General features: G+C 37.0%; 1 protein-coding gene across 3 annotated transcripts; it reads right to left on the bottom strand.

Moving 5' to 3' along the window:
* Positions 1-11,207: 11,207 nt before the first annotated feature.
* LOC104241313 (OVARIAN TUMOR DOMAIN-containing deubiquitinating enzyme 4) lies at positions 11,208-20,812 on the bottom strand. Of its 3 annotated transcripts, XM_070170695.1 has the most exons (8): positions 20,642-20,776; positions 20,483-20,521; positions 16,739-16,819; positions 16,097-16,635; positions 15,778-15,899; positions 15,265-15,305; positions 14,879-14,977; positions 11,208-11,788 (listed from the first exon to the last, which is right to left on the bottom strand). In XM_070170695.1, the coding sequence occupies exons 4-8, from the start codon at positions 16,617-16,619 to the stop codon at positions 11,617-11,619; spliced, it is 957 nt and encodes a 318-aa protein (XP_070026796.1). In that variant the 5' UTR covers positions 16,620-16,635; positions 16,739-16,819; positions 20,483-20,521; positions 20,642-20,776; the 3' UTR covers positions 11,208-11,616. The 3 variants fall into 3 exon arrangements, with proteins under 3 accessions (XP_070026796.1, XP_009794558.1, XP_009794557.1); XM_009796256.2 differs by lacking the exon at positions 16,739-16,819 and having other exon boundaries at positions 20,642-20,775; XM_009796255.2 differs by lacking the exons at positions 16,739-16,819; positions 20,483-20,521 and having other exon boundaries at positions 20,642-20,812.
* Positions 20,813-21,425: the final 613 nt, after the last annotated feature.

Genomic DNA, 21,425 nt, shown 5'->3' with positions numbered 1-21,425 from the left:
TGGCTCGTCTCTTACAATGTCTCTCTTCTTGTACCAGGCGATATAAGCAGGTGAGACTTCGCCTCTGGATAGGTCGTACACTCGAGTGTTTACCGTTAAGTATTGGCATTCATTCCATATAGAACGAACGGTTCTTCATGAAATTGGCCATTGGTGCTAACCTCGATTGCATAAACACTGAGATCTTCATCTGGGTGTACCACCTGACACCTCCCTAACTGTCTCATCACCCGGCAAGGTGCATAAGACTGAATGCCTCGGAGTCCCATTAAGAGGAAGTAAGGACCCGTGGCGGGCATGTACACAATTTCTTTAACAGGAAGCCAACCCAATGTCCACCCTATTTATGCTGCGGTGATGGCGCGAAGGCAAGATACCCAGTCTTCAGACCCTTCTGGCAATTTGAGCCCTGAAACCCTCGTGTTATATCCTTCAATGCAACCTTCATTTGTAGATCTATAGCTCATATACTGAGGATGATGACACAAGTGCTCGATCATCCACATCTGCAATAACAAATTGCATCCTTCGAAAAAATCTGCCTCGGCTTTACAGGCTGTGAGAGCTCGGTATATCTCGGACACTATCATAGGGGCAAGCGTGCTTTTGTTGTTGGTAATTAGGACCTTGACGACTCTAGTCACCTTCAAATCAATATTTTTGTCTTTCCGAGGAAACACCACAATGCCCAAGAATGCTACCATGAAGGAGAACGGCCTATGTTCATCCCATTTTGTCAGATTCCCTTTGCTGCAAATCCCGCTTTCCAGATCGTCGAAACCTCCTATATGCCCATACCTATGGTATATGAACTGCAGAGTAGAAAAACCTCTATCCAACTCAGAGTACGGGACTCCCTTGCTTATCTTCAGTAGATCCATGAACTTGTGTGAATTGACGGCTCTTGGAGCAATTAGATATTTGTGCCTTAGCCCCTCAGTAATGTCCATATAACCTGCTATCTCTTCTAAGGTTGGGGTGAGTTCAAAATCTGAGAAGTGGAATACATTGTGGGTCGGGTCCCAAAATGTAACCAAAGCCTTTATGATATCACATTTGGGTCTGACGTTCAACAAACTGGTGAGACCTCCCAGATGTAGTTTGATCTTATCTCGCTCTGACTTTTCCAAATCCTCCCACCACAAGCGCAACTCCAAAGGGATCTTTCTCCTAACTGTTACCGGCAAACTTGGACCCGGGCTCTTTCTGTATGTTTGTTTGGGGTGATTAACACTCATTCAACTCAAAGAAAGAATAAACTAAAATTGACACACATTTAAATAAAACTCCGGTCTTGTCAATAAGGCCTTTCAGCACTTCGATGAAGATTTAAAGGCTGTGTTTTACCCACCGGACAAAACCTTGAAAATGACCAAAAGTGGCTATTTTCGCAAAAACAACCTTCCGGCGTCTTTTTAGGGACATTCGGCTATTTTTACAAGAATGGAATCACCCGACTTATTTATGACGAAAGATTAAATATTTTGACATTTTTTTTTGCTATATTTGCAAAAAAGGGAAGTTGGACCCGATGAGGGCTGCCTACGTATCTCACATCCTGTGAGAATCAAACCGGCGTAGTTAGGGCAACGACAATAAACTAATTCTAACAACAAGACTTGTTTAAATAAATTACACTAAAAAACATTTTCACAAAATTTTGGCAGAGTTCGCTATTTGGGCACTGTTTTTTTTTTCAGAATTATCTCTCTACACTGCTATTTTCTTTTTCTCTTTTTTCGATATTCCAGTATTTTCAGAAGCCGATCAGCATGCAAGTCTGCAGCAAATAAATGCGTAAAACAAACAGGATGCAGCAAGATGGTCTTTTTCATTTTAGGTCGCTTGTCCTAGACAGACCCAACCCCTGTGTTGAGTCCCCTAAGTCAAGCGCACATGATGCAATAAGCGTTCCTACTAGGGATCCGGCATGAGGTTCTATTATACTAGGTTTATCTTGGGTGTTTGTTCTAGACCTGGCTTACTCAAGCGGACAACTCGAGCCGAGGATGGGAACTGCGTACCGGTAACCAAAAGATCATCCGGTTTTACAACTCCTCCGAATCCTCGTTCTATTTTGGGATATGACACTAACAGAAAGAAGTCACGACCAGCGTGCACTCCTCAAGAGAGAGAAGAGAGGGATTTCGTAGTAGTTTATATGTACAGTTCAGATAATATCAAAGCGGTAAAAGCAAAATTTTAGCACATTAAGACGAAACATGTAATAAAATCAGATAATAATAAATAAAGCCAAATATAATAATTCATCTAAGCTCAAATTCTGAACCCTGAACCACCTGGTCGTGGGTTCGGTCCCCAGCAGAGTCGCCAGAGCTGTCACACCTCCTTTTTCACCTACACCCCGGTGAAGGGACGTGAAGGGAGTTTTTTCAATTAAAGGACAATCGAAACGGGATTTTATTTAAAGGATTCAAAGTCGCCACTTGGGAGATTTGTGGTGTCCCAAGTCACCGGTCGAATCCTGAATCGAGGAAAAGAATGACTCTATTCAACAGTCTGCGCACCAGAAATCCGGATAAGGAATTTTGTTAACCCGGGAGAAGGTGTTAGGCATTCCCGAGTTCCGTGGTTCTAGCACGGTCGCTCTACTGTCATATCCGGCTTAATTATCTGATTTTTATACAATTATGAACCTATGTGCAAATTTTAACTGTTCACCGCTTTTGTTATTATTTATTCAAAGAATTGCAACGTCGTGAGAATGCATCTCGAATTGCGCCACATAAATGTATCCGCAATTTTCAATACGTTCCAACTTCTTTGAGATTTATTTGGGTCACATAAATGTGCACCCGAGTTTAGGAAGATAACATTATTAAATACGCGCCTAAAGACTAACGCGTTGTTATTTTGAGAAAAAGCCGTAAAGTTCGCTATGCGGCCTGTCTCGAAATCTAAGCATTTGAAATAACTGTCCGTTGAGGACCCCGCAGTTTGTGCGCTTTATTTGGCGAGGCTCGTCTCCTTTTTTATTAAAAAAAATAAGCCTAAAGCAACTATAATTTGCTATTTTTATTGTCTCTAAAGTAAAAAAAAGTCCTAATTAATTAATATTATAAATGCGGGCTTCGAGTTCAAGTTCGAGTCCAAACCGAAGGACGGACCTTTTAATTTGAACCCGCTACCTAACTCAAAGCCCCAAACTTATATTGTGTTAATTATATACTGAGACTTTTAAATCAGGCCCAAATTAAATGGGCCAACTAATTCTACTTGTGAACGAACAACAACATATGGGCCTTCAGGCAAGCCCAAAACCGAATGGGGCGATCTAAGCTGCGTAGGAGATATCGAGGGATCGAGCCCCTGACGTCAAGCATTTACTTATTCATTTGCATGTCATTAGGTAAGCATCCTGATTTTATAGTGAAAGCAGCACGTCGTTCTACTTGGAACAACTTGAACAAAATAACCACAACACTCTTTATGGGCCAATTTTAACATGCCATGATGTAGTAAATAAACAGTCATATTAACGAAGTAAAAACTGAAATTACTACTACTGAAATTACCAAAATGGACTATTTCCAAAAAAAATATAAGACTCACGAATTAATCTAACTATCCTATTAACCTAACATAAAACTAAATACATCCACTACTCGAGATCATATGCTTATATAGATTCAAGACATATCGAGTGATAATCTAGGTAATAAAGAAACAATTTCAGTTTATTTATACAGTCATGTCAAATATAACTGACAGCTGAACTTCCATTTCATCTCAACTTCAACTTCAAATGCGGGCTTACATCGACACAGGTTTTTAGAATGTGTACCTGGAAATGGAATACAATGGAGAAGAAGTAGGAGATCAGCAGCAGTAATACAAACAGCAGTTGCAACAGCCGTGCAACAACAAATAACCAGTAGTTATAAACAACTCTAAGTATAGAGCAGAAGTAAAAAAGAAGAAAGGTTCTAGCTATTTCAGATCCTAAGTGAGGCAATGAAAACAGTAGCTATTCTTTTCAACTCCCAAGCTCTCAAAAATTAATCCCTCTCTTCAGTCCTCATTTATGCCCTCTTATACAGACCTGCCCTCTCTTTCAAACTTACTGCCCGACCCCCTTCCCCACTAAAAATCTGCCTTTTTTTTCACTTAAGACCCACTAAGGAAAGCTTTTCCTTATTTTTAGCCCCCATTTCCTCTTGTTCCCCATTACCTTATTAATTTAAGGACATTTAATACCCACTAACAAGTCACTAACATTAAAATATTAGCCTAACTGTTACATTCCCAAATCACCCCTGAAACTCCTTAATATTACTGCCCCTATTACAATTATATCTGTATTAAAACCTTTTAACTCTAAAATCTGTTCAAACTAATAATGATTTAAAACTAAATCTGACTAACAACTATAACCAATCCTCCTGACAACTAAATGACTAAGGTTGAGTTCTAATTGAAAATAATGAACTGAATTTAAATCACAACACAAAACTCAACAGAATCATTAAAACTGAAATTGAAAATTGAATCAAAATGAACATGAATGCAGGTTCATTGTCAGCCTATTGACAATGCCCTGAAGCTAAGTGTCCACAGATCAAGCACACACAACGACCATTTGACGAACTTATTGGTCTATAAACAAGAATGAATTAATCGACGAAAACTAATTAACCGATTGCCTACAACAATTGATAACAATCAATCTGAAAATAGATAATCAGGCAATTTCAAGCGACATTGACAAGAACAGGGGTTTATAATAAAACAACTAATCGACGAACTTATTCTAATCGATTACACAGCCTATAATTATACACAACAAAGAACAAAAACAAATTCGACCAAATAAAAAGGTCTGAGGGAGAAGAACAGAACAATCGACAGAAACTGAAAAATTAATATAACAATACTAAACAAATGAACAGACATTTAAAACATCAAAAATAGAATAAAAGAAAAAAAGGAAAAATACCTTAAATGGAACAGAGAACAGACGGACTTGAATCGACTCGAACTTGAACTTTTGAGGTCAAACGGACCTTAATCGAGTGTTCTCAACTGAGAACACTTCGACTAAGGTCAGTAAACACCCAAAACCTCTTAAACATCGGACAGAAACCAGTTGTGGTTCTTCTAGGGTTCTTACGTTTCGATTTGGGGTTCGAGTGTTTCTAGCCAGATTCGAACCAAACCAACGAGGGTTTGGTCATGAGGGAAGTCAAGGGGTGCCAGGGTGTGAGTTCAGGGCGGATTGGGGTAGGTCCAGGTTTTGCTCGAATCTTCAAATGAAGATTCGAGAAGTTTGAGGATGATTCGAAGCAAACGGGTACTAGATTTGGATTGGGGGTGGTTAGGAGGTTCAGGGGTGTTATTTTGGTGGCCGGCGGCGTCGTTGCCGCCAGGTTTCAGATGAAGGAATGCCATGGCGGCTAGGGTTTGGGGGGAAGGGCTTCGTCTTTGAGAGACGATGATGAACAGGGGTTTGGACTGGGGGGCTGGGTATGAGGTTTCATTTATATAGTGGGGGATGGTTTGATCTTGGCGTTCAATCAAGAGAGATCGAGGGTCCAGATCAGTTCACTTAACTCAAACGGTGTCGTTTGGAGTAGTACTGGGGCGGTCCGGGTATTGGAGTGACGGGTCGGGGGTCGGGTTTGGTCAAAGCTTTGGGACCGTTTGATCAGCTGAGATCAACGGTCCAGATTGAAACGCCTGAGACGACGTCGTTTGGTTGAGGCTGGAGACAGGTTGGATTGGGTCGGGTATTGGGCTGACTTGGGGTGACATTGGGCCTGGATTTTTCCTTTTAAAACTGGCCCAATCCGAAAATTTTTACCCCTCCTATCTTGTTTCCTCTTTTCCCTTTTACTTTCTTTTTAATTCCTAAAACCAGAATTCCTAAATTAATTTATAAAATCAAGCTTATTTAAAAATAAATTAATTAATCCTTAACAATAATTAACACACAAAATCAAATATTGATTAAAATAAAATCACACAATTAAACAATGAAATGACAAAGCTACCAAAATTCATATTTTTGTGATTTTCATTCTTTAAAATAGGACATGATTTAATTAATTCCAAAATGCGTAATTAAATCCTAAATGCACATGCAACACATATTTTTTTTGTTTAAGGTAGAAATAAACATGCGCAGACAAAAAAAAATACAAATAAATCACTAACAACACAAAACTATTTTATTTTGAATTTTTGGGAGTAGTTCTCATAGGACAAAAATCACGTGCTCACAATAGATATCCTTTCTGATTTTTTGTATATCCCATATGCACTGCAACTCTTGTTCTAGACAACATTTTGTTGGTTTCTTGCACATGTTTAGCATATAATAGGCATCGTATGACCCTCAGGTGTTGAATAGATAGTTTTCTTCTGTAAAATTTCTCAAATAGAGACATGTGTTGTAGTATTGAGCCAGGCATTCTATTTATGATATGAACAGCTGCAAGTACACACATTCCACAGAATCTATTTGGTATGGAGCCTTGAAATATGGTGGCTCTAGTAATTTCCAAAATGTGTCCATGCTTTCTTTCTGCAACCACATTCTGTTGTGGGGTATAAACACATGTTTTTGGATGAATGATTCCAAGTTTGCTGAAAAATTCACTACAGACAGAATTGACAAACTCTGTACCATTATCTATTCTGATGACTTTAATTGTTCTATCAAATTGTGTTTTAATAAGCTGAACAAACTGCTGAATGAGAACACACATATCAGAATTTAAGGCAAACAGATAGAGACAAGTCATTCTTGAATGATCATATACTATAGTCAAGAAATATCTATATCCATCAAAGGTAAAAAAAAAAAAAAACTTGTCCCATACATCCATATGAATTAATCCAAAACAGTTGGTAGTTCTAATATTGCTGGTAGGAAATGGAAGCCTAGTTTGTTTTGCACATGGACAGACTTTGTAGTTAGCTAACCTATCAGTTGTAACTTCTTGAGAAACAGGTAGGATTTTCTTCATTACAGAAACAGAAACATGTCCTAGTCGACAATGCCATAGTTGTATATCAACTTCTTTATTGTTGACTCTACGGTCTGTATCTTGAACTGTTAAACCTGTACTTTTATTGTTTCCTTTGTATCAGTCACAAACAGATATAATCCATCTTTTTCTCTACTAATTCCCTTCACCTTCCCACTCAAGAGATCTTGAAAACACAAAATTCAGGAAAGAAAGCAACCATCCAGTTTAGTTCTTTAGTCAGTTTTGACACAAATAAAAGATTGTACTTATACTGTGGTAGATGAAATACATTGGTAATAGTATCCTTGTTAAATAGATTACTTGTTCCCACATGTGTAACTAAAGACACATCACCATTAGGTAGAAATATTTTTGTAGGTATTTCAGACTTGATCACAGTATCATTATTTAAATAGATCAAATTTGACACCATATGGTTGATTGCACCTGTATCAACAATCCATTCCGGAAGACTCTTGGTAGCAATACAATCATTATGCTTACTTGTTGTATTAGCTGAGTAGGTTGAAGTTGCTTCTTCTTTGTTAATCATTTGAAGGTGTTGATTGTATTGTTCTTTGGTGAACAAAGTAGGAACAGTATTGGCATTCTGCCTATTGAAAGAGTCTGACTTGTGCTACACATCAGAGTAGTCCAATCTTGGTTTGGTTGGTTGAAAGTTGACTTGTGTAAGTTCATTGTAACCATCACTCTAATTGGTCTGAGAAGTGCAACTATCTATTTGCACATTATAAGCAGCTGGTCGCCCAAACTTCCTTTTCTTGAAGTTAGGAGGGTATCCTACCACTTTATAGCAGGTTTCTTTAGTATGTCCCTTGAGTTTGCACACTTCACATTCTAAGTTGTAGTTCTTCTTGAACTTGTAGTTCTGATTACTACCACCATTTCTGGTTAACATAGCAGCCTCATAGTTTCCTAGCATAACTGCATGATTAGCACCTAGAATACCAGTCACATTCTTGACTGATTTTTGGCCTTCATCACTTAGAACCATAGAGTAGGCTTGGTTTACAGAAGGCATAGGACTCATGAGTAGAATTTGGTTTCTAGCTTGGGTATATGAATCACTAAGCCCCATTAAAAACTGAAACAACTTCAGCTTCTGCAAATGCAGTTTAATCTTTTGATTTTTCATAGTTGCAACTCGGCGCAAGAACTAATGCCTCAAACTCTTCTAATAAATCCTTCAGTTTTGAAAAATAACTAGACACAGAAGCAGTTCCTTGAGTTAAAGTAGCAATTTCTTTATGAACATTGAAGGTTCTTGAACCATCAATTTTTTTAAATCATTCATATAACTCTTCCCAAACAGTTTGTGCATTAGTAGCATACATAATGTCTCCTAGAAGTCCTTTTGCTACTGAACTCATTATCCAAGAAAAAACTATGGCATTAACCCTTTTCCCAGTGGTACCCCATAGCTTCAAGGAAATACTCTTTTTTATAAGAACCATCAATAAGTCCTAGCTTGTTTCTTTCTAATAGAGAAAGCCTCATTGATCGAAATCAGATAGAGTAGTTTTCGATACATGTAAGTTGAAATGTGATAATCTGAATATCACTAACATCTGATGGATAAAGAAATAGAGGATGATTGTAGTCGATTCCAAGAGAAACTTGACTGCTTCCTCTACCAGACGCAACAACATTTGTAACACCTTCTTGATCTCCATTGATACTCATCTCTATTTCTTTGATTTGAATGAACTTTGTTTTTTAGAAATTTTATGCGGAATTGAATCGATCTTCAAACTCTATGGCTTGACTACTCTGGTACCATGAACTAATTTAGATTCATAATGTAAACTCTTAGAAGAATAGATATACAGAAAGAAGGTCGAGATAGAAGGCATAAATGAAGAAGAAGAGAAGAGAGAATCAGATAATCTTGAGAGAAGAGATAGTGTGTATTATTTTCATTCTTTCTTACTTACAAATGTGCTGATCATCAACATATATGCATGAGCAATTACCCCTGTAGAAAGACCTTCTTCTAACTCTCTAACTATCATAGGATATGTAAGATAACTAACTTCCTAATTTTTTATACAAGTTCTTTTATGTACAGTTCAGTCCCTAACTTCCATATAGCGCAGCTTCAGTCTTCAATAAAAGAGTTTTATTGTTGCTATTCAAGACTAATGACATTTGCACAATTTCAAGGAATTACTTTTGGCAATAGCAATCTGAAGCAAGAAGGTGCTCTTACAGACTCAAACTGCTGAGAGAAAGAATCATATCTCGACAAAGAAGTTGCTTAGTTTTTTAGTTGTTAGGTTGAGTCTCTATTCTGAATTGTAACATATTTGCTTTTAAAGAAGTGCAATCACAGGTTAGCATAAACTTTCGAGGTTTTTTTTTCACTTTCTAGACTAGAGTTAGTTTAGAAAGGAGTACTAGAGTTAGTTACAATTGAGTTAATTGTAGGGGCGGGTAACTAGAGTTAGTTCCCTTGGTTATATAGTTGGAACCTAAAACTACTCTTTAAAATTAGTGAAGTTTTGAGGCAAATCCTACGAGGGTATGTCATGTTTTTTACTCCCTTGAGCAAAAGAAAATTTCACATAAAATTGTTGTGGTCTAAATTCCGCACTAGATGTTTGTGTCTGGTCCATCTTCTTAAACCGAGGGTCTATTGGAAATAGTCTCTCTATTCCCCAGAGTAAGGGTAAGGTCTGCGTACACACTATCAAGGTCTTCGTACACACTATCCTCCCCAGACTCCACTTGTAGAATTTCAGTGGGTGATGGTTGTTATTGTTGTTGTTATTTGTGTCTGAATTTGGCAGGTCAAAGAACTAGTTTTTTTATTCGCGAAAATCAGTTAAGACACAATGCACCCTTTTGTGTTACAGTGCAACCTTAGAATAACACAATTAACATGTTTGCATAATTGTTGTTTTCAAAAGATTTTGTTAGTTCCCAAAAGAGTTTCTCTAATAAAAGTCTTTCACTCTTTACTAGTATTGGCCAATCTATTGGGTCATCTATCCGCTATTGCACTTCTTAGTTCTCGCTCCTTTTGTGTGGGAAATGCATCCACAACCCTTATTAAATTATCTCATATATAAGTGTAATAATTAGTTCAATCCGTCCAAATTTGAGTTACTTTTGTTGGAAATAAATTTAAATCATGGATTAGGCAGACAACACAGATTTTCTATTAGGTCTAAAGTTGTATGTCATTTGCTTACTGCTAAGTGCTTACATATTCACTACTTCAGAGCTGTTATCAACATTGTAAGCTGAGCATTAAAAAGTTTGAGTCAATTCACTGACAGAAAAATTTCAGGATAAGATGTAAACCAATATATGGTGCATAATGAAAGGAAAAAACCTCTGTATCTGATTTCATTCTTTAAACTCGGAGCGAATTCGAATTGAATTTTAAATACTGAATAATTAAACCGAAATAATAGTAACTAATACTATAAAACTATCTAAAGTGTTGACTTGAAACTCCAAACTATATGGAAAATTTGATGAATAGTGTGCAAAATGGAAGAAATAGACAAAGAGTATATGACATTGGAAATGCTAGTTGAGGGAATGGTGGATGAAATGATGACAAGTTTTGAAAGCTACTTCTAAAGTGGATGACATCCCCAAGCAAAAAGGACATAAGCAAAGTAAAAGTGCACTTTTTATCCACCATTGTGGTCCATACTTATTAGAATTACTATTTCCTTTTCTCATCATATGGATTTTTAGGACCATTTCTCTTTTTCCATTCCACAATGATGTAAAAAGAGGAATGCCTTTCATAATTGAATCGCAAAGGAGACATTGTTTGGTAAAAGAATAAAATGCATGAAATTTAGAAGGTAAAATAAAATGGTGGGAATGGGAAATTCCACTCTGTATATTTGTCCAAAAGTAGTTTGTTAACCTCTTTCCTGAGCCCGATAATCTATTAGAAACAATCTCTCTCACAAAGCAGGGGTAAAATCTACGTACACACTACCCTCCCCAAACCCCACGGTGTGGGATAATACTGGGTATGTTATTGTTGTTTTTTAAATGGAAAAAAATAAGGCAAAAAAAAAAATACAATGACATTAAACGCCAATAAATATTTTTGAGTAGAATTTCCATTTTCAGCTTGCATTCTTATTCCTTTCTGTAGTACTCATTAAATTAGAACTTGAGCTCCAACTTGAGAAAAATGAGGAGGAACATACAAATAGCCCAATATTTGAAAGTTAATAACCAATACTTTTATTGGATCGAACAAGCAAATGAAATTCTGCTTTTCGGGGAGCTCAGTCTGAACTGTCTCGTAAGTCGTAAACACAAGGTAAAACCATATTTAGCAACATCAAGAGCTCAAATTACTGCTATCCAAAGAAAAAGAAAAGGGCACAATATCTTGCAATCATTATCAAACAAGTACGTAATTTAGAACTCAACTTAACAGATCAGGGAAGAGGATAGATAGTAAAGATACATGTTTCATCAGGGGCAGAACCAAGAATCTCCTTGAGAGCACATATTCAGAAGCCATCTCCTTGACTATTCGACGTTACTTGTTAGATTCTAAACAGCAACACCTGTGCATTGTCTCTTCTCCTCTATGATAAACCTTTTATAATCAAAATGCAGTTTAAAGTTTTGATCTTGGACCTTTCTTCCCAGGAATGTGCAATGCATCATAATGACCGAACCCGTGATACAGAACCTTAATAGGATTGTCCTTGCCATATTCTTCCCCGTATTCAGCAATAGAAATCAGGCCACATGCGTCTTGGTCATACATGTAAACAGTAATTGGCATCCTGCAGATGTCAAGAGTACAATCTTGTAAGTAGTGCATAATGAACCTGTTTCACTCTTTTATAATCCACACCATTTAGCCACAAAAATTAGTAAATCCAAGAAGACGACATTTATTCCGCTAAAAGAGAAATACTTATCCGGAGTAATATGGAAACACTAACGAGATTGAGAACATTAACAAATAGACAGAAATACTAATACTCGAGCTCTTTTTGTGTTTGTCCAGCTCAGCAAAATTCCTACAGTTTCCACGCTTCATTTCATATATTGTCTTAGTTAGTGCTCCTCTAGTTCCTACTTTCAGCTCATTTCTCAGTCACTAGTTTAAATGCATCCAACAACAGCAGCTCAATGAACTTTAACTCATGCTCTAACACTTCTTCTAGTTAGAGAGCAACAAAATGTACATTTCCAAATAGAAATTTAATACACTGACCTCTCAAGTATCTCTTACTTGTATGAACTTGTTATGGTCATTTGGTTGCACGTGAATGTTTCTTGTTGAACGAGTTTTTTGGAAACAAGAGGAGTTGGAAAATAGTGCTTATGCTATCAAGTGATACATCACCTAAATTCAAATATGAACTCTTGTAGTACAAATCTGGACATGACTCCTGAAGCAAATTTGTAGTCCTTGAAGCTTGGTTTCCAACATTTCAAATGGTTTTTCATTTGGAGAAAAAGTAATGACCATTTTACTGAAGTCACAGAGGATACCAGCAGCCAGCGCCGTGCACTGAAGATGGATCACTAACTAGTGGACTGTACACGGGAGTAATCTTGGGAGAGTTTGAACGTCAACCCCCCCGCCCCCCTCAAGTGCCTCGCACTGGACTCAGCAAACAAGCCAGTGCAGCAACCACAGAGAGTGAAACATTGGAGAATTTCTTAATAATTTCACGCAGTTTTGTGCCACAACTAGGGGTGGCAAATGGGCGGGTTGGGCTGAATTTAGGCGGGTCAAGATGGGTTAGGTCAATAAATGGGTCATTGCCCAACCCAGCCCAAAGTGTATTTGGGCTAAGATGGGCTGGGTCAAGATGGGCTAAACAGTGGGTCATAACCCAACCCGCCCAACTTGACCCATATTTTAGAATCATGCTCATCTTGCATAAAAAAAGCCTTTTACCTTAAAATGTGTAAGTCGAAAAAAAAATTGGGGGTGGGGATGGGGGTGGAGGTGGAGCGGGTGGGTGATGCAGAAAAACAAAAAAACAGAAAATAGAAAATTTAAAATTAAAAAAACGTAATTTTTTTTTTTGAAACTTTTTTTTTGTATTTGGACTGCTTAATGGGTCAGAATGGGCTATACAATATAATGGGTTAACTTGGGCTCAACCCAAATTGACCCATGAGCTAAAATGTTTGTAACCCAACCCATTAATCTTTGGGCGGGTTGGGCGGGTTAGATGGGTTTGAGCTCAAATTGCCACCCCTAGCCACAACTGTATAAACCTCGGTCCTAATCCATGCATACACATAGTAGAACGTGGTTTAGCAACTAAAAGGGGGTAGGAAAAGGATTTGAAGGGATTCATCTCCAAACAAGAATTTTCAAAGCCAAACGTAAGATGGAACCTAAGCCTAGATTTTAACAAGAACTCAACATGAGTATTGAATTTTTTTTTTATAAGTACCATGAGTATTGAATTGTAGTTACACAGGCTGACTTAAAGGTTGAGTTAAGGTTACAATGATTGGATTTTCACACTTTGTAAAGAAGTTATGGATTAGTTGACCTATAAATTTGATGATAACTGGAATTATGATAAGATTGCAAAACTCTTGCTACGGATATAACTCTGACAACTAGTATGAGGAAATTGATTTAGTTTAGTTGGGTAATGTGAACGGGCAACATATATAACTAAATATGGTTAGAATGATGCTATTTCACAAAAGCTTTACACTAGATCTATATTACATGATTATAGATGAAAACTTAAAGATTACTGAATTAATTAGAGATAAGTCCAGTAGAGACTTGGAACTGAGGTAAGTAATAGCCCTACCTATAATTAGTTTCTTTGAAATTTCATGAATTTAATTAAGTTGATAACGTTTTATTAAAATATGGTTAAATTAAAGGATTTGATAAAGATAGTATGTGTAGACAAGCCTACAATACTATATGCATATCATCTGTTTTGATAGAATGCTTCTTGCAAAGTACTGAATGTTCAAGACGGTCTTAAAATGTGTATTAGTGCATAAGTAACTCGCATCATATGAGCATGTATTGAACTTATTCTTGTAAAGCTTTAAAACATGTTTGACTTATACTTACATGTATTTACACAAATGCTACTTCAAGTAGGTGCGCATAACCTAAAAGAAATTGCTTTAAGAAAGCCAGAAAGGCTTCGGGCGAAAACCAAAGAGATAGAGAAGTGTATAAGTTCGGATTGCATTATCTTTTAGGTTTAGTGGATACAATAGCCCTTCCTCATCAGGTTAGCAAAGCATGTACTCCCATAGTTATAAAAGAAGCAGAAGGAAATACTTTGAGATAAAGAGAATCTCGAGAAAAGAAAAGTACTATTTCGATATGACTCAAGTTTGTGATCATACTCTGATGTAAAAGTTATACGTTTGAGCAGAATCTACAAAATGATACTTTAACATATACGATACACAATTTATTGAGCAAGTATGAACATTATTCAGAGTTCCTTATTATGTATTTGATAGAATACACTATTTTAAATGCATCGTTTGTCCCTAGTGGTTGTAAGGTTACTATTTACAGAGTCGGTGGATACACCCCTTCCATTTACGTCTTCACATATCCAGATGCAGAGTTGAGTCAGAAGGGCTGAGTACCACTGTTGGCACTTGAGCTACTTGGTGCTCCACATATTGTTTATCTATTATGTCATGCTGATTTCCTTTTGTTTAGAACTTCATATTTGTTGGTTCAATATTAGAGTTTGCTCCATGTAATCCATGACAGGTTCTGAATTGAGTAGTGTATTAGATTTACAAATGCTAAGATTGAAGCATCTACTATAAAATATACAAACACATTGCAGACATGAAAGCTCACAGATACAAGAGCACACTACAAAAGCAGCAGAAATCTAACTCACTGGAGAACATGAGAAGCCATCAAGAGTTCTGGTTCACCTCCCCACACATGAGACTTCCTTATCCGGGCAACATATGTGTCAAAATCACCTTCGATGAACCTGGATGGATATCAAACCATCAATCATATGTCTACAACCCAAAAATTAGAGCAATGAGGCTCTTCACCGCACCTGCCCAGCTATTCTCCCTACTAAAAAAAATAACAAAAGGAATAAAAGATGAAGTGCATGTTGACGAAAGTATCTGAAAACCAGAAACAACTACATATCATTCTCCCCTCATTCTTCAGAGTAGAATTCCATGATTTTTACTGTTTAATAGCAACTTACCTACATCAGAATTCGTCAGAACTAAGAACTTAAACTTGCATATGCTTTAGACTTACCATTCTGTCTCTTCTCGTCTCTTTATAAATTCATCTGCCACCTAATAGATAAAATGAACTAGAGTAAGCAGAAATTGCAACAATTTTTGCTTCCAAACAATATGAATTTGTAAATGCCCCCCTTATTTTGTTCTCTCTCCTAAGCTAATTTTCATTTTTCTGCTTTTGTATACTTTTCATTTCCTGTTTGCAGGGGTTGGGTTACCAGTGCTCTAAAAGCAAGTCTTAACTGACAACCAAGATCTCACAGAAGGTATGACATCAGAAGAACAGAAAAACACTAGACACTCCATATAGCCAGGAATTAAGACGCGTTTGCAGAAACAACAGTTGAACAAGATTACAGTGATCACTTCAACCCTCTCGAACTTTATCACTTTAAATTTTCAGTCTTTAATAGTCTGCAAAGTGTCAGCACATTGTCTAAAGTGTTATCATTTCACGCTTCAGCCAATAAACAGGGAGCTGCAAGTTTGTTAAGAACACATCATAGAAGAAACTAGGCAAACATACACTGGCCCGCAATTCATCCGCCAATTGCCTCTGTAGGTTCTCATCAGGAGGGGGCTTCCCTGACCTTAAACAAGCACCATGAGCAACAGAACGAAATAAACATCTTCCATCTCCAGGTATACCTGCATGAAATGAAGCAGTCTTTTCCATCAAAATAACTTCAATACTACTACGAGTTAATTTTGCCATTTTAGGCAAGGGCCTTGAATTCCAATATTACTGCATGTACAATGCTTCCACATAATCAACAAGTGTCCTGGTAGTATATCAACCAAACTTGGAAAGAACAGAAAATAAAAGTCTAGAATGCACCACTCACCAATTACGGAGTAGTCAGTATAGACCTTCTTTCCATGTGAATAGCCAGTGGTTGAGGAAGCACAGTTATTTCCCCTATTTTCTGCTGATGATTCCGCATGTACCGGTTCTGAGGCTGAGTAGCAGACCAACAAGCCAATAAATAAGCCAGCAGATGTATGATGTCTCTGTCCAGAAATATGCCCAAGTTTTCGTTTGTTTTTTGGAATCTTTGACTGAGTGGGCACGGAAAGCCTCATATTCACATTTTGGGACCGAAGAGAAATATCACAGCACGCCTTCCAGGTATATCTGGGATTAACTGCAGTTTTAAGCGTTAACGAGTGGCAACTGCTCTTCAGCTTGGAGATACTAGACCCAACACATCTTTTATGGGATCCCTCAAAGTTAATTGAAGATGAGAAACAATTTGACTTGGCCGTAGAAATAGTAGAGTAATGGAGTTTTGTAGGCTTGGTTGAGATACAAAAACGCAAAGAGTTGGCTGGTGCTTGCAAAACTATATTACAGAAGCGACTTGCCATTTGTCTTCTCGCATATCTGCTCAGGAAACACAAGTTTATCATATAAGTACTGATGTAAGAACTGACCATTGTTCTAGAACAGCAGCAAGAAAGCAAAGGACTATAAAACCTAAACTCACAATTGTTTTATATAAAGTCAACCAGGATAATGTGTCACTTGGATTTACTGGTATCAATTGGCTCTAGTGCAGCTGCATATTCTTCAAGCAATTGAAACCAGATTTATATACCCATATATTAGTTAATTAAGCTTAATGTCTTATTTGTCTAAATCTCCACATATTTCTTAGAGATGAATAAGATGATAGGCAAAGTAAGAAGCAAAGACTGCAACAGTTTGGATGCCATAAAGTGAAAGCCTACAGACTGCTCAGAAGACAAATATCAACATGGAACTTTGCTCATACAAACACCAGTACCGTACAGTTTATTCCAGTATGAAAGCTCTTCCAAGACATTATATTTTCTTATATATGAACAGAGACATTTCACTTAGAAGCGTAAAATATATTCCATATAGTCTTTTTGACAAACATATGTTGCAGTTTTCTCGATCAAGTGATTCAAGTGGTTATTATGCATTATTGGGATATTCAATGTCATTTTTAGGACGAAAAGGATGCCTGAGGAGTGGAGATGGAGTACGATGATCCCATTATATAAGAACAATGGTGATATCCAAAATTGCAATAACTATCAAGGAATCAAGCTACTGAGTCATCCTATGAAAGTATGGGAGAGGGTGGTGGAGCGGAGGGTGAGGAAGATTGTGTCTATCTCAAAGAACCAATTCGGATTTATGCCGGGGCGCTCAACTACAGAAGCCACTCACCTTGTTAGGAGGTTGATGGAGCAGTATAGGGAGAGAAAGAGGTATTTGCATATGGTGTTCGACTTAGAGAAGGCTTACGATAAAGTGCCGAGAGGGGTGTTGTGGAGATGTTTGGAGGTTAGCGGCGTTTCTGTTGCATGCATTAGGGCTATTCAAGACATGTACGATGAAGCTAAGACTCGGCCCTCGGGAGAACAGTGGGAGGGGACTCCGAACACTTCCCGGTTGTGATGGGGTTGCATTAGGGGTCAGCCCTTAGCCCATTTCCGTTTGCCCTGGCAATCGATGCGCTGACGCAACGCATTCAAGGGGAGGTACCATGGTGCATGTTAATTGCAGATGACATTGTACTGATTGATGAGACGTGATGCGGTGTTAACAAGAGGTTAGAGGTTTGGAGGCAGATCCTGGAGTCTAATGGTTTCAAGTTGAGCAGGACCAAAACAAAATACTTGGAGTGCAAGCTCAGTAGCGCGACTCAGGTAGTGGACGAAGACGTGCGGCTTGATTCACAGGTCATTCCTAGGAGAGAAAGTTTTAAGTACATTGGGTCTGTTATACAAGGGAATGGAGAGATCGACGAGGATGTCATACATTGTATTGGGGCGAGATGGATGAAATGAAGGCTTGCTTCCAATATTCTGTGTGATAAAGAATGTGACATCAAAACTTAAAGGTAAGTTCTATAGAGCAGTGGTAAGACCGACTTACTATATGGGGCGGAGTGCTTGCCAGTCAAGAACTCCCATGTTCAGAAGATGAAGGTGGCGAAAATGAGGATGTAGAGATGGATGTGTGGGCATACCAGGTTGGATAGAATTAGAAATGAAGTTATCCGGGATAAGGTTGGCGTGGCCCCTGCGGAGGATAAGATGCAGGAGGCGAGACTTAGATGGTTCGGGCATTAAAAGAGGAGAGTTTCTGATGCTCCGGTGAGGAGGTGTGAGAGGCTGCCATTGGAGGGCCAACGGAGAGGTAGAGGCAGGCCAAAGAAGTATTGGGGTGTGGCGATTAGGCAAGATATGGCGTTGCTCCAGCTGACTGAGAGGACATGACCATAGATAGGACGGTGTGGAGGTTGAGAATAAAGGTAGAGGGTTAGGTAGCCGAGTGTTGTCTTTGTTTGTCACGGTAGTTTAGTTACATCTCTTAGTGTCCTTCGGGTACTTCTTTTTATCCCTAAATTGCTGATATTACTTATTGCTGCCTTGTTTCGATTTTCTATTTGCATTACTTAGTGTTAGTTTTCTATTTTCGCTTTGGTTGTCAGATTAGTTTGCTTGTTATTACCCCGTCCCTTTTTCCGCCCTGAGCCGAGGGTCTTCCGGAAACAGCCTCTCTGCCTTTTTAAAGGTAGGGTAAAGTCTGCGTACACTCTACCCTCCCCATACCCCACTTGTGGGACTACACTCGGTTTTTTGTTGTTGTTGTTGGTTAGTCTTTTCTTGTAGGCGCCTTACATGCAAAAAATGCACCATGTATCAGGAAAAAAAAAGACTTATCAACTGAAGAGCAAGGAGCATATAAATATGCCACATGAATTTCGGAACGCAACAACCAATATCAACCATATAAATCTTGTTATCCCCTATAAACTGACAGAATTGAGTCAATAATGCACAATATCTCATACAGTACTTTTTATTATAAAAGAAATAATCATCATTGCCTTCGTATGGTACTTCATTCTTTCTCGAAAGGGAAAAGTTAGTGAAGTGGTTCAAAATCATATGGTACTTCATTCAAAATGAGCAAGCTGTCTCTTAAGCCAAATATTAACACTCATTTTGAAGTACCGGAAACCAACAGAAAGGAGGATCCAAAGTATCAGCCTTATTGGGTAGAATGCCTTCCGTTGTGGGTTATCAACCCACCCTAAGTACCGAAATGGGTTCTTTACAAGAAAAAATTACTTCTACCAAAAAAGGGTCCATAACCTCTATTCAAGCAGTTGTGTAGATTTTTGAAAAATCATGCAAATGATCCTTCAAGCATTGATCAAAATGATAACCACGTCGTAACTATCTAGTGATAGCAGCTATCACATTTCCATTTCAAGTTCATGTTTGATAACACAAACAATTATGGAAATTATGAAAGTGCCAAAACCATTTCATGGGACGATCCTTAAAGCACCAACAATGCCAGAGAAAAGCACATACTCTAGGAAATAAAGGATGTGGAAACAAATGATAGGTGTAACTGATTGGCTGCCCAAAACCTCGATACTAATGCAGGAGCTAAATCGACATTTCATGAACTATATATGGTCTCAACATGACATTTTCCAATGTGAATCCTTCTTTCTCCTTATCAATGGTTAATTAGTAGAAACATCAAAGATCTCACAAAATAACTCCTTATATCCTATACGTATGACACATTTGATTGGCACGGAGTTTTTAAGATATTAGTTTAACTTTTGTATTATATAGGTTTGGAAGAAAGTATTAAGAAGTTCTTTAAGAGTTAGTTTGTTCAAGAAAATTTCACATTAAGGTTAAATGTGAAAATACTTAAACTTTGTGAAAGTTGTCATTTATCAACAAAAAGAGACTTGTGAATTTGTATAGTTTTATAGTATTAATATTTTGCCAAACATTCTAGGATGCTTAAAATGGAAATTATTTGGAGATAAAGAGACATCAATACACAAGTAACTATAAGATAAAAAAAAGGATTTAAATTATATATATTGACATTATAATGATTTTCTTACACCATCATTATAATTTAACTTGATATAACATGTTATTTATTTATTTTAGGTAACTATTAATGTTAATAAATAGAGTTAGCTGTAATTACCTTTTTAGTGACCTCATTATGTAAATATTTTTTACAACGCCCGTGGATAGAACTTAAAACAGAAGGATAAATAGCCATGGTAAACTAAGTATATTAAAGAATGCTGATTTTGAAAAGAATAAAAATAAGAACAGTATAAATCCAAACTAAAACCATCCACAGAAAATGAAGGATGAACATACAGTAAATGACTATAAAACAAGGATTAGGGCTAGAAACCTACAGAAGAGCGATGTCAAATATATATCAATTGAATGGTAGCCTGAACGCAAAAATCAAGATAGACAAGAAAATTCAGAATTTAGAAAGTCTACATAGAAGCAAATTGAAGCAAAGTAAAATTGAAAGCAAAGAATGTAAGAGTAGTGAAGAAAAGAATAACCTTTGAATTCTGATAAATGTTGAAGAAGAATAAAATACAAATGGTAAATTGTCCCCGAGCAACCAGTTTAAGCACCACTTTTAGGTGCCAACCGTTTGCGTCAGAAGCTTCTACTAAATTCGTGTTAGCTGGAAGAACGTTGCTTTATCCAACGGAAATCTAAGTGGAATGTACTTAAAAAAAAAAAAAAAAAAGTTGAACGACACAATTATCCACTAAAACAAAAAAATTATCCTTGACAATTTATTTACTTTTCTATCCATCAAATTAATTACTTTTCTTACCCATAATAGCTTTTGTGGCTATTTTCTTCTTTTTTCTCTTTTTTTTTTTTATTTTACTGCTTCTTTTATTCTTTTCCTTCTTTTCTTTCTTTTCTCCTTTCCTTTTTTCTCGTCTTCTTTTTTTTTTCTACTTTTCTGTTCATTTATTTTTTTTCCCAAATTATATTATTGTTATTATTATTTTAACCATAATTTAATTCACACTCAACTTTGGCTCCTTCCTTATTTTTTTATTTTCTTGTTTTCCTTTTATTTTGTTTATTTATTGTTCCTTTTCTAATTTCATTTAACTTCTTTTTTCTGTTATTTTATTTTTCTCTTCATAGTCTAATTTTATTGACTTTTTTTGCTCTTTTGTATTATTCTTCTTTTTTTGTTACATTCTTCCTTTTTTTATTATTTTGTAATCCAATTATTAGAACAACTTATAAAGAATTGAAAAAAACATGAAATCTCTGCTGAGAAGTTGAAAAAGAACTCAATGAGAATTTCAAAGAGGA

This window comes from Nicotiana sylvestris, chromosome 3, assembly GCF_000393655.2.
Source record: "Nicotiana sylvestris chromosome 3, ASM39365v2, whole genome shotgun sequence".
Classification (NCBI taxonomy): domain Eukaryota; kingdom Viridiplantae; phylum Streptophyta; class Magnoliopsida; order Solanales; family Solanaceae; genus Nicotiana; species Nicotiana sylvestris.
Note: the sequence above shows the minus strand (reverse complement) of the source record. Positions and strands in the feature narration are given on the sequence as shown.

What these genes read in the sequence shown, in the direction of transcription:
- LOC104241313 (XM_009796255.2), bottom strand. Translation starts at nt 16,619, where the DNA reads ATGGCAAGTCGCTTCTGTAATATAGTTTTGCAAGCACCAGCCAACTCT. An exon ending in CGGATGAATTGCGGGCCAGT is followed by an intron (nt 15,306 to 15,777) that starts GTATGTTTGCCT and finishes TTTATCTATTAG; the next exon opens with GTGGCAGATGAATTTATAAA. An exon ending in AGACGAGAAGAGACAGAATG is followed by an intron (nt 14,978 to 15,264) that starts GTAAGTCTAAAG and finishes ATATCCATCCAG; the next exon opens with GTTCATCGAAGGTGATTTTG.